Source organism: Thalassophryne amazonica, chromosome 16 (genome assembly GCF_902500255.1).
Source record: "Thalassophryne amazonica chromosome 16, fThaAma1.1, whole genome shotgun sequence".
NCBI lineage: Eukaryota > Metazoa > Chordata > Actinopteri > Batrachoidiformes > Batrachoididae > Thalassophryne > Thalassophryne amazonica.
The window spans coordinates 49,660,347-49,673,383 of NC_047118.1; the positions used below are offsets into that span (position 1 = coordinate 49,660,347).

Genomic DNA, 13,037 nt, shown 5'->3' on the forward strand with positions numbered 1-13,037 from the left:
GAGCTCCGTCCCAGTGCAGAGTCTTGGAATGCAGAGCAGGATGCAGGCACACACTGCTCCAGCAGTGGCTCCAGGCACGTTTCATTTAAAGTGTGGAGATCAATGTTAGCTTTGGTTTCATTTTGTTTCTCTTTCGTTCCTTTTTGGCTCTTGATTTGCAGACTATTCTGTGATGGGAAAATTCAAACGCTCATTCCTTCACCTTTTCTCGACGATTTGTGACTTTTTTACTTTTTTCCCTTCGTTCAGGAATCTTTGTATGCTGTGTGACTGAGCCATTACAGCCTAACTGTGATTATTTTTAGACATTTCAGGGGGAAAAAAGGAAGGGGAAAAAGTCAAACACTGTAAAAAAATTAAAAGTTGAGTCAACTTAAAAATATGAAGTAATGAGCTGTGAAAGTTTTTTTTTTTTTTTTTTTTTCTCAACTTCAAGCCTGATAGTTGTGGTGACTTGGGGGTATGACTGTAACTCATTAATACCCCCATCACACAAGAGGCCAAATGTGGCCAAATTGTTTCCGAATGAAAATTTGACCCACATTCGGGGAGTGTCGAAGTGCATTTGAAAACGTCGACCAGCATTGTCAGAGTAGTCTAAACAGTTGGGCACAGTCATGTGCCCGCCTCAAATGTTTTTCACATGTTCAAAACAGTCGTGGCCCAGTCAAGGTGGAACCACTGTCGAACGGCAGTCTGACTGCAGTCTGACTGCATTCTAAACAATCGGACGCCATGAAAATGGCATTTGTGATATTCTGATCGCATTCTGGGGGACATTCGGCATGTTTCTGACATGTCGAACGGTGGCTGAATGTCCCATATGTGCCTGAAAGCATCACAAGTGTGCCTCGAGTGCTGCTGAATTATATTCTGCAAACCGCTATCGGACCACATAGTCGTATAGCTTAAATATAACTGTAAGTGCATTCTTATTCTTACTGCAATATGAGAGCTGTCTAGGTACTGTTACTGTGTTCCACATACATTTGTACTGCAGAGTCTGCAATCAACATAGAGAAATCATTTTTCCAAGAAACACCATCAAAAACAATGGCTGCTCTGAAGGAACTGTAAGGGTGCGGAGTCATGCATGAAATGTGAAACGGTCGAATATTTTGCTACCTTACACCCGATATTATACGGTCTGAAATCTCACACGATTAACCAGTCAGATTTGTGGAAAAAATGTAATTGGATTAGAAGTAGAAATATACATTTACTGAGAAAAATGGTGACATGTTCAATACTTATTTTACCTGCTGTGAGTGAATGTCTCTGCAAGTTCAACACTTTAGCTGCATACAGACACACGTCTCACGGCCGAATCCAGGAAGCCATTAAAAGCCTGGATCTTATTCTTGATCCAGGACAATCGCAAACTCACACACGCAGATTCCTCACTCATCTTATCAAGTGCTGCAGTCAGAGTATCCATCACTTCTGCAAAGATTGAAGCATCATTCACATAGTCAAGGTCTATATACCTTTCCTCACTGACCAAAGTGCTCAAGAGACAGGTTTTCACACCCCTACCAAGGGTTGTGGAAAAATGTCCAAGGTCGTTAAATAACCTTGGACATTTTATTAAATATTCTGATGGTACAAAGTTGACCTCGTGAATTATATCATTCGGAGTAACAGTATAAATAACCCACAATGGATGACGTTTTCTGTGCATGTGTATGGTTTTCATTTTTCCAGGTGGATGTGTGCTGGGCCTGTCTTCAGTCAAACCCGGTTCAGACGGCCAGTGGACAGTGACTCAGTTTTCCTGCCATACTGGTGCCTTTTATTTTAACATTACCTCTTCGGTCCTTCTCTGTTGGTCTGTTTCTTTTTTATTTTCTCTCTCTCTCTCTCTCTCTCTGACATATGACCCATGTCATTCCATCTGCTTTTCCAATAACACAGCAATATCTTTAAAAAATTAATCAAAGAAATATGTACCTTTGCTCACATATGAAATAACGCCAGACAGTTGTGACAGAGCTCTGGTTTTTATTTCTTATTTTCCTCCTCCTTTCTTTCAGATGTGGTGACTGATATGGACTTTTCCCCTTTTGATGAAAATCTCCTGGCAACATGCTCTGCAGATGAGACAGTGAGCTCCACCTTTCTTTTGTTCATTTTCCCCCCCATGTCCTTTCTTAGTCTTGTTGATTCATTTTTCCTTTATACAGATCTCGTTTCATGTCGTTAGTTATGCACAAATCCACTTTCCATTTTGTTATTTCTGGTAGGACTTTAAATAATCATTGGGTTTTGTTATTTATGCCCTTTTGAAGACTCCTGCCTCTCAGCACATTTATCCTCAGCCGCAGGTGCTCTGGCTTCCTGGAATCTGCTGAGTGTGGGTCTGCATCTTCAGACTCAGCAACTCGGTTTGCCTCAGGGTCCGAATGCACACAATGAATGGCAAACTGTTACACACACCAGCGTGGTTGGCAGTGTCTTATTTGAATGGTACATTCTCTCATTCTTTCCCATCAGGGGATTTTGGTTGTGCTGAGCAAGTTAAATGGGGCAGTGAAATCAGTTATCTATTGACCTTTCATAGTTACAGTCAGGTCTATAAGTATTTGGACAGTGTCACAGTTTTGGTCATTTTGCCTCTGTACACCATCGCAATGGTGTTGAAATGAAACAATGAAGGTGTGCTTGTAATGTAGGCTTTTAGTTTTAATGTAAGGGGATTAACAAAAATACAGCCACTTCTATATTTCTTTCACATCTACATTCATATCAGATCCGTTGCGCAGGGTTGTGTGGAGTTGTGACAGTGTTAAGTTTTAAACAATGACAAATTGTTCACTTCTAAAATGTAGTATATTTCTGTTGCAAAATGGTCTTTCTCCCTGACAACTCCACCTGCTCCTAATGCATCATCAGCCCAGCATAGAGTAACCATCCAGCAGTGGCAGACATGAGCAAGATGCATCAAAGTTCATCAGTTTCGATTTAAATTTATTCAACTTACAGATCGCCAAATCATGACAGCATTACCTCAAGGTGCTTCACGGAAAACAACTCAAAAAACAAAACGAAATGGATGAAAAGATCAAAGAGCATAATTAAAAGATTAAAAACACTAAAAGAGTAAAAGAGTAAAAAAAATAAATAAATAAAAAGCATAACAACACAATATGCTAATCATATCAAAGAGAAAACAAATGCGTCTTCAGTCTGGACTTGAAAGTCTCCACAGAGTCCGACTGCCTCACTGATGCAGGGAGATCATTTCACAGAACAGGGGCACGATAAGAGAAAGTTCTATGACCCGCAGACCTTTTATTCACCCTAGGGACACAAAGTAATCCTGCTGGTACGTGGGGTTTAAGTAGATCAGCTAAATAGGGCGGTGGCAGTCTGTGAACAGTTTTATAGGCCAGTAGCAGGACCTTAAAATCTGATTTAACAGGGACAGGAAGCCAGTGAAGAGATGCCAGAATGGGAGTAATGTGGTCAAACTTTATGCTCCGTGTCAAAAGTCTGGCAGCAGCATTTTGAACCAGTTGAAGTCCCCTAATTCTGGACTGCGGCAACCCAGAAAATAGAACATTGCAATATTCCAATCTAGAAGAGACAAAAGCATGAACCAGGGTCTCAGCATCAGCCATAGACAGGATAGGATGAATCTTCGCTATATTTCACAGATGAAAGAAAGCAGTCCTCATAATATCTCTAATGTTCATCAGGTTTTAATGACTTTGTCCTCATTGTACACCCTTTTAATTTGGTAGTTACATTTGCTAGCTTTTGGGTGGCATGGTGGATTAGTGATTAGCACTATTGCCTCACAGCAAGAAGGTCGTGGGATCACTTTCCGCCTGGTCCTTTCTGTGTGGAGTTTGCATGTTTTTCCCATGTTCACGAGGGTTTGTTCCGGCTTCCTCCCACTTCCAAAGACATGCAATTTAGGTGAAATGATGACTCTAAATTGACTGTAGGTGTGCGTGTGAATGTGTTTGCCCATCTATATGTGGTCCCGTGATAGACTGGCGCCCTGCTCCCCCATTGGCCCTTGATTGGAGTAAGTGGGTATAGAAAATGAAAGGATGAAGGAACATTTGTTAGTTTGAAATGATCAAAATGGAGGGGACTGACTACTCTATCTCTGCTCTTGACAGGGTGCATGCATAGGCCCAAAGTTTAAGAATAGGTGTTTTCATAAAACATCAGTTCAGGTACTTGTTTAAGACATTTGGTGACCTGTATTGGATTGGTTAAAAAGTGCATAATATGACCTCTAAATGAAAACAGACTGAGGCGTACCTGTGCTGATCCTTGTAAAATGCAAATTTATCTTTTTTCTTTTTTAATTAACTCCTTCTCATGATCTAAAGTTTCATTTTCTCTGCATTCATTTTGCAGCAGTTGACATCACCCAGAATTTACAAAGTCAAAAGCTCTCAAAATTCTAAATTATTCTACTGTATCATCGTTTAGCAGGAATATCCAGAGAAGTGCATCACAAAACTCCATGAGAGTTGAAGTATTTGCTCTTGTGCAATTTTTTTTCTGCTTGTCTGCACCATTTGAGAGGCTTGATGTCTGCACACACAGAACTGTCAGACGCTGGGTGTTGCATCTGTTGTGGCTTTAAAACCAGCTGTTTAAGCAGAGTGATTAGAAGCATTTAACGCTGAATTGAGCAGAAATTCACTGCGATGTGAGGATTATTACAATAAAAGGGAAAAAGGAAAGGGTGTTGATACATCTCAGCTGTTTGCCAGCAGAAGACTGAATCTTTCAGTTTAAAACATTAAATAGCCAAAGTCAGATTTGATCCCTTCCTGATCAACAGGGTGACAGATGAAAGCCTCTTTTGAGGCGATGCACAAAGTGATTAATCTGTCCACCCTTCTTGAATTGAATCAGAATGGGGTCTTGAGTTGATTTTTGCTCGTGCCACACATCAGTGAACTGAAGCTAACTGATTATGATCAGCCTGCTCAGATATGAAGAAAGGTGCATGGATACAACTGAGCAGCACTGTGCAGGAGTTAGAGCATTGTTTGCCTGTGATAACAGAGCACCCAGACACTCGAAGTACCTTGCAGTTAATATTCTGCTTTTGCATGACATCATCGAGTGGTCTCATTAATGTCATATGTCTGATATAGTTATTTGCTCTAGGTGAGTAGAAGTCTATTCCGAAGATTGCATTTCAGTAACTCATCCAGTTCCTGAGGTTGATTATGTATTTGAGACAGTGACTGCTGATTTGACCTTGACCACAGACTTTGACATGACCTATGTTGTGATAAGATGTTCCACTGGGTTTATTCTCCAAGTTTGATTGAAATTACTGTCTGTGTTTTGAAGATATTAATATGGACAGTAAATGACAACTGACTTGAGCTTGACCTTTGACATATGGCCTTTGTCCATGAAGTTAGATTGTAAATGCTGTTTGCCTTTTGAAGAAGCTGCCATGGTCAGACAAACAAACTGACAGAAATGCCCATGAAAATATCCTCTTGCTGCTTTGTGGTTATGCTAATAACAGATAGTGTTTATGAGCCATAATCTAAGCATCATTTCATAGTCACTGAGTAGTTTAACAATACATAATGTGGAAATATGGAAATGAGAACAACTCCATTGTTAGTTTGGCTGTACTGAAACACAGTATAATATGATGATTAATAGTAGGAGGGGACAAAACAAAAGTTCAAGTAGAGGAAGCCGGGGCACAGTGGATAAGAAATGTTGTTTTGTGGCAGCATAGACACATTATGCATAGGTTTAGGTCATTCTGTTGTCAATGCATTTAATACAGCAAGTTATTGTTTATAAGGCTGTTATTTATGTCTCCCCAAGTATTTACAGGTGTTTAAAATCGATTTTAAAATTTTTGATTCACTGTGACCCGGACACTAATTCACGGGGCACTAATCAACTGAGAATATAATGAAAAAACATATGATTATAAAGATTTCTTCAAAATTATTAAATATATGCTGATGCATATACAAACTGTAATCCAGCAAACCAGCTAGTATGTAATGTGTGAGTGTCTTGTATAGTGATATAAGTCATCCTTTAGAAACTATTATAAATACAACTGTCATAATTTCTGTTCAAACGTGAAAACAGTTGTTTATATACACAAATTATAGAAATAATTCATTGAAAAATAAATGTATAAGCTTCAACAAGTAATATTTGTCATTCACTTGATACTGGGGCTTAGTAAATCACTTTCCAGACTGATTCACTGTGCCCCAATTCACTGTGCCCCGGGTGCATGTGACACACTAGTCAAGTTATCAAATAGCTGATAGTCTGGAGAAGACATAACACATGCTCATCAGTTGGTCTAGTCGTCTAACTAATAGAAAATTTTTGGGCCACCTTTCCTCTGTTGTGAGAAATAAATACAAAGACACTGACGTCCACAAAATTTACTTTTGATAGGAAAAAACTTCATTTGCTACTTAGTTTTACCCTTAATGTATCCAAAAACAAAACACTAATTTATATAATATGGCATAACAGCTGCAAGTATATATGTAGTTTTGCAGATACACAGTTGTATGTAAAAGTTTTGGCACCCCTGATGATTTCCATGATTTTCCTTTATAAATCATTGGTTGTTTGGATCAGCAATTCCAGTTAAATATATCATATAGCAGACAAACACAGTGATATTTGAGAAGTGAAATGTGTGCAATAATTCTTTAAACAAAATAGGGTAGGTGCATAAATTTGGGCACCCTTGTCATTTTATTGATTTGAATACATTTAGCACTAATTATTGGAACAAAAAATTGGTTTGGTAAGATCATTGACCCTTGACCTCCTTATACAGGTGAATCCAATCATGAGAAAGAGTATTTAAGGTGGCCATTTGCAAGTGTTTCACCTCTTTGCATCTCTTCTAATGAGTGGCAACATGGGAGCCTCTAAACAACTCTCAAATGCCCTGAAGACAAAGATTGTTCAACATCATGGTTTAGGGGAAGGATACAAAAAGCTATCTCGGAGATTTCAGCTGTCAATTTCCACTGTGAGGAAAAGGAAGACCACAGGCACAGTACTAGTTAAGGCCCAAAGTGGCAGGCCAAGAAAAATCTCAGATAAGCTGAAGCAAAGGATGGTAAGAACAGTCATAGTCAACCCACAGATGTGCTTCAAAGACCTCCAGCGTGATCTTGCTGCAGATAGTGTCTCTTTGCATCGTTCAACTATACATCTCACTTTGCACAAGGAGATGCTGTAATGCAGAGGAAGACTTTTTTGCATACAGGCCACAGAGTCACTTGAGGTATGCTAAAGCACATTTAGACAAGCCAGCTTTATTTTGGAATAAGGTGCTGTAGACTGATGAAACTAAAATTGAGTTTCAAGGGGCAGTACGCATGATTGAAAAAGAACACAGCATTCCAATAAGAACACTTGCTACCTACAGTAAAATTTGGAGGTGGTTCCATCATGCTGTGTGGCTGTGTGGCCAGTGCAGGTACTGGGAATCTTGTTAAAGTTGAGGGACACATTGATTCCAATCAATATCAGCAGATTCTTGAGAACAGTGTTCATGAATCAGTGACAAAGTTGAAGTTGTGCCAGGGCTGGATCTTTCAACAAGACAATGACCCTAAACACTGCTCAAAATCTACTAAGGTATTAAGTACAATATTCTGGAATGGCCATCTCAGTACCCAGACATGAATATTATTGAAAATGTGTGGTGTGATTCTAAGTGGGCTGTCCATGCTCGGAAACCAACGCACCTGAGATGTTTTGTAAAGAAGATTGGTCCAAAATACCTTCAGCCAGAATCCAGACTCTCATTGGAAGCTATAGGAAGCATTTAAAGGCTGTTATTTCTGCAAAAGGAGGATCTACTAAAAATATTGATGTATTTTTTTCTGTTGGGGTGCCCAAAATCTATGCACCTGCCTAATTTTGTTTAAAGAATTATTACATAATTTCTGTAAATCCTATGAACTTCATTTCACTTCTCAAATTTCACCGTGTTTGTCTGCTGTATGATATATTTAACTGAAATTGCTGATCAAAACAAGCAAAGATTTATAAAGGAAAATCATGAAAATCATCAGCAGTGCCCAAACTTTTACATACAACTGTAGCTACTGATTCACTGTGCCCCTGTTTCCCCTACTATGCTGCATCTGTCCACATGTTCCATCTGCGTTAGGAGTGTGTGCAGTCTTACATACGTCACACATGCGAATAGTGGAAAAGCGGATGTGACCAGGACCCGATAAACTGGTCTGAAATTACCAACGCTGAGCCTTTGTTCAATAAATCCACATTATGAAAAGAGTCATCGAGATAAAGGAGCATGTTTGTTGAACATGCCACCTTTGCATTGTTTCATATGACACTGCCATTCACTACTTCCTTGTTATTCAGTTTTTTTTTTTGTTTTCTGTGCAGTTGAAGCTGTGGAGTTTGTGTGATCCAGAGCAGGAGCAGCCCAGAGAGGCAGAGCTGACGCTGCACCCAGGTCAGGGCAGGCTGGAACTAGTGCAGTTCCACCCCACTGCCTCTGGCTTGCTTGCCGTTGGAAGCACCAAGTGCCCTCTAATTTGGGACACAGGTTGCCGGGACTCACCGCTAGCAGGTAGTTGGAACCCCAAGATGAAGCCCAAGCTGCACATGCACACACATAGATGTTCACATTGTCTCGTTTGTATGGATTGATTAATTTGTTCTGCATCATGCACTGTCTCTGTTACATTTAATCCCCAAGTCTCTTATCACTTAGTTTTATTTGCTGCTATTGTGGTGTTTTCACGTGTTATATTTATGTTTGGAATGGAGTGAAGCGACTCGTTCGGTTTGGGACTGTCTGACTGACACTGCCTACGTTTTACAGCCCTGTGGCTCTGTCTAAGTGCCGGAGCAGCAGAGGTAAAGTTTTTTTGATTGCAGTTCTGGTCCCAGTCTCCCTGGACTGGCCTCAGGATATAATCACTATCCTCTGGCACCCCCCCCCTTCCCAACCACCACCACAAAGGCACATCCTTCTTTCATGACAGTTGGCCTGGCTGCTGCTGTTGCTGCTGCTCACCGCTGACCCAACCTGTCATGAGCTGCACTCACCGTCTATCATAACCCCTCATTCATCCTTTTCTGCTCACGTGGTCGAGGGACAACACGTGAAAGACAAATGTATATTTTAATGCGTAGTATTTTTTCTTTAGTGTTTGTTTCTTGTTGAGTGAGTCACTTTGTGTGTAACCGCCTTAACACGTGCACTTCTAACAGCTTTCCATCTGTTTCACGTTACCATGAAACTGAATTTAAACAAGCTCTGCCGTGCTCTTTTATGGCACTGCAGCCTGTTATGTGTCACGATCTTAATTTCCCTCATATGCTTGAAATGTAAAGATCTCCAACCCAATCATTGGTGTAAATCATCTCTTTTATTGTTGCATTACTGTGTTTTCACATTTCTCCGTGTGCTTGATCCTGGTGTCTTCCTCCAGTTATGTTTGAGTATTCATCGTCTCGTCTGTGTACATGCTTTCATTTTGTGTTTGAATTTCTTTTCTTTTGGAGCAACATATTCTATCTTTTTTGTTGCATTGATTTTCTTTATTGTATACACATGGGCATGGCACATGCATTCATTTCCTTGACTCATGTGCATGCGTGCGTGTGTGTGTCTGCAGTTTTGGAGCAGCACAGTGACCAGCTGCAGAGTCTGAGCTGGAAACAAGATGGATCCCTGCTGGCATCGTCTTGCAAGGTGAGCACACTTTTCTATCAAAAAGCCACCCTTTCCAAATAATGAACAGCCTGGGTACCGCTTCTATTTCAAGTCACTGCACATCCTGTAAATTATTTTGGCTGTCCATGGTGATCCCGAGGTCCAGCAGCACACCAGCTTGAGAGGCTCAGGTGGGCTTCCAGCAGTATTGGTTATTTTGTGTATTCCAAGGTTGGTAACCATCTTTCTGTCAATCTGCTACATTCAAATGTGCATTCTATCAATGTCGTCAATGACTGTGCCGAGTGTGGAGTAAAACTCCAATGATCGTAACGGATCTAAGCAGCCAAATCTTTGACATTCAGCCAAAGCTGGACACAGACCAGGACAAAGACTTTAAAATGTTCACTTGTTCTCCAGAAATAACTGTGAACATATGTTGTATCGAAGATTGGGTTTTTTATTCTTACATACACTCTTTTGTTTTTATTTATTTATTTTTTTAAAGTTGTTCTCAAAGTGGCCCTGCAACAGACTGGCATTGTGTCCAGGGTGTACCCTGCCTCATACCCCATGACTGCTGGGTTAGGCTCCAGCCCTCCGTGACCCTTAACTGGAGTAAGCAGGTATAGAAAAGTAAATGAATGGGTGTTCTCAAAGCAAGTTCTTGCATTTTTTTTTTTAATGCCAGCTTTATCAGGCAGTTGGGAGTTAAGAAATACATTGTTTGGACCTTTAAATGTCAACAAATTTTCAGAAACCTTTGCAGAAGTCATTTTTACGTGCATCCAAACAATATCCAAACCCAGACTCTTTAATATGTTGACTTAAAAAATTCCCTACATTTTGATGCACCCTAAGGTTTATTTTGTATTCCATCACAATGCAATTTTGACTCTTGTAGTTGCACTGCCAAACCACTAGATGAAGCCAGCACTTCACATTCAATGCGGTATCCCTGTCACTAGACACTCTGGACTTAAAATCTGTTTATTGTGGATGTACAGCTTCAAAATGCCAATAGGGTGACTGTTATAAAAAATATATATACATATATTTATTCTGGATCACACTGATTAATATGGAAACACTGTAATTGTGATGACAAAATAAAGAAAATGTGCTGATTTTAACCACAGCGTTATAATTAAATAATTAGACTTGCAACTGAAGGTCAAATCATTGCAACTTGTATTTTATCGTGAGCTCAGCTGAGCCTTTTCTTCAGCGCAAACACCCAGAGCCCCTGTCACTTTTACAGTCGGAGAAAGAGAGTGATGTGATTTTTGTAATTTTACCTCTGTACATTGCCACATTGGAACTGCGTTAAAACATTCTAGATGTGCTTGTACTTTAGATTTATTATATTGCATTTGTAAGTGCAAATTCTCGCAAGCATCCACACTGTTTGCAGTGATTACATGCAACAGTATTGCAGTAACATTGTGATCATGTACATTACATATAAACAAGGTTGGGTAGGATTACTTTGAAAGAATACATGTGGATTACATGTATGTATGTACACACATTTGGATTACGTGTAATCTGATTACTTTTGGATTACATTTCAAAGTAATCCTACCCAACCTTGCATATAAATAATAAAGGCGAACTACACATCTCGTATTATGATAATCATATCGGGTGGCCTGTATCAAATTTTACTGATTTATCATGAAAAGTTAACTACTGCATGGAAGAAACAAGAGCAATCAGAGATTTCTGACATCCACCAATCCAGACCCAGATCACCTCCAAAATGCAGTGGTGTCTTCCATGCCCTAATATGTATCTGTTGTGCAAATTTGGTGAGAATCCGTGAAGTAGTTTTGACGTAATCCTTCAAAGCCTATATAAAGTGAAACCTGATCCAGAATCTGGATCCCGATCCAGATCACCTCCAAAATTTAATGGAGTCTTCCATGACCTAATATGTGTGTGTGTGATGCAAATTTGGTGAGAATCCGTGGAGACGTTTTGATGTAATCCTGCTAACAGTAATCCTTCAAAGCCTATATAAAGTGAAACTTGATCTAGAATTCGGATGTGGATCTGGATCACCTCCAAAATTTAATGGAGTCTTCCATCACCGAATATCTGTCTGTGGTGAAAACTTTATCAAAATCCACGCAGTAGTTTTGACGTAATTTTAAGTTTAATTGTAACAGTCAGACAGACAAACAAACACCCATGATTTTATTACGTCCTTGGTGAACTTAATGATGTCTGGCAGAAGAATCATAAGTATAATTTGTATAATTATACTTATAGTATTATTACAGTATAATTTGTTACAATATACAGTATAATTTGTTTCTTTAAAGCTCAACATTCATCATGAATTACTTTCTACATAATTTGTTTGACTAGTAGTGTAACAGTGTATTGTGATACCCCTAATAAATGACTGCTGTAGCAGTTTTGTGGTACGTGTGAGAGATGCATTAGAGAGAGTTTGTCCTGGTCTTTTATTTATTTTTTGGCCATCTGCACATGTGGCCCAATCTTGGTGCCATCAGGAAATAATCACCCAGCTTGAGGACCTTTCCATTGGGTTGTTAATATTTTGGGGATGTGGAAGGAGGGGGTTTATACACGCAAAGAGAAAGGACTGGTCTTGCATTTGAAGTGCAGTTGCTTCATAAGCATCTGTTTATTTGAAGGAGGCTTTTGAGCTAATACAATGAATTTTTATACAGTTTCAGCCTGTTTGCCACAGCAAAGGGCTGTGTGTTTGCTTCTGTCTTCATACTTGGGCAAACACTGATAGATGGGCCCATGAGGCAGCAGCCTCTGGAGTGCAATTTAGACAAACATACGATGAGCATACTCATGCATCAAGCTGAATAAACCTTGACACAGAAATCTGCCACATGGTTGTACTTAACAGGTATGATTGTCAGTCAAATGCCCATGTTTGTCTTTACTCTGACATGTAACAAATTACTCCACCCATCACAGCACACATCCAAAGGGCATCATTTACCTTGACAGGGTAATCATCCTCACCAATGCTACCGCCCCTACCATCAGCCAACGACGCCTGAAAACACAAGGCAAATGAAGAGAAAGAAATGGGGAAATCTGAGTAAAGATCAGAGCTGGGGAGCCTCCCATTTCTTGCCCTGTTGGACGCTGGTGTCTTTTAACCTAAGAGACCCCTTTCAATCCTTCCAATCCTAGTTATTAAAGCAAATAGGGCCTGCCAACATGTGGGTCCAATCCTCTTACCCTCCCATAGGATAAACATTGGGGCACAGGGCTGGGGAAGATGAAGGGGAGACCACTGCTCCAAAGAGCAGGAATCATGACAGGCCTCGTTTGGACCTTAGACATATATATTTAT

The 13,037-nt window shown here is 39.9% G+C and overlaps 1 protein-coding gene across 1 annotated transcript in view; it reads left to right on the plus strand.

Annotated features, from left to right (window-relative positions):
- Positions 1-13,037, plus strand: part of LOC117528727 (coronin-7-like) — a 111,221-nt gene that overhangs the window by 10,189 nt on the left and 87,995 nt on the right. Inside the window, exons 3-6 of the mRNA XM_034191363.1 lie at positions 1,705-1,785; positions 2,034-2,104; positions 8,410-8,596; positions 9,651-9,727. Of these exons, the coding sequence (XP_034047254.1) occupies positions 1,705-1,785; positions 2,034-2,104; positions 8,410-8,596; positions 9,651-9,727 (416 nt within the window). The remainder of the gene's footprint in view (positions 1-1,704; positions 1,786-2,033; positions 2,105-8,409; positions 8,597-9,650; positions 9,728-13,037) is intronic.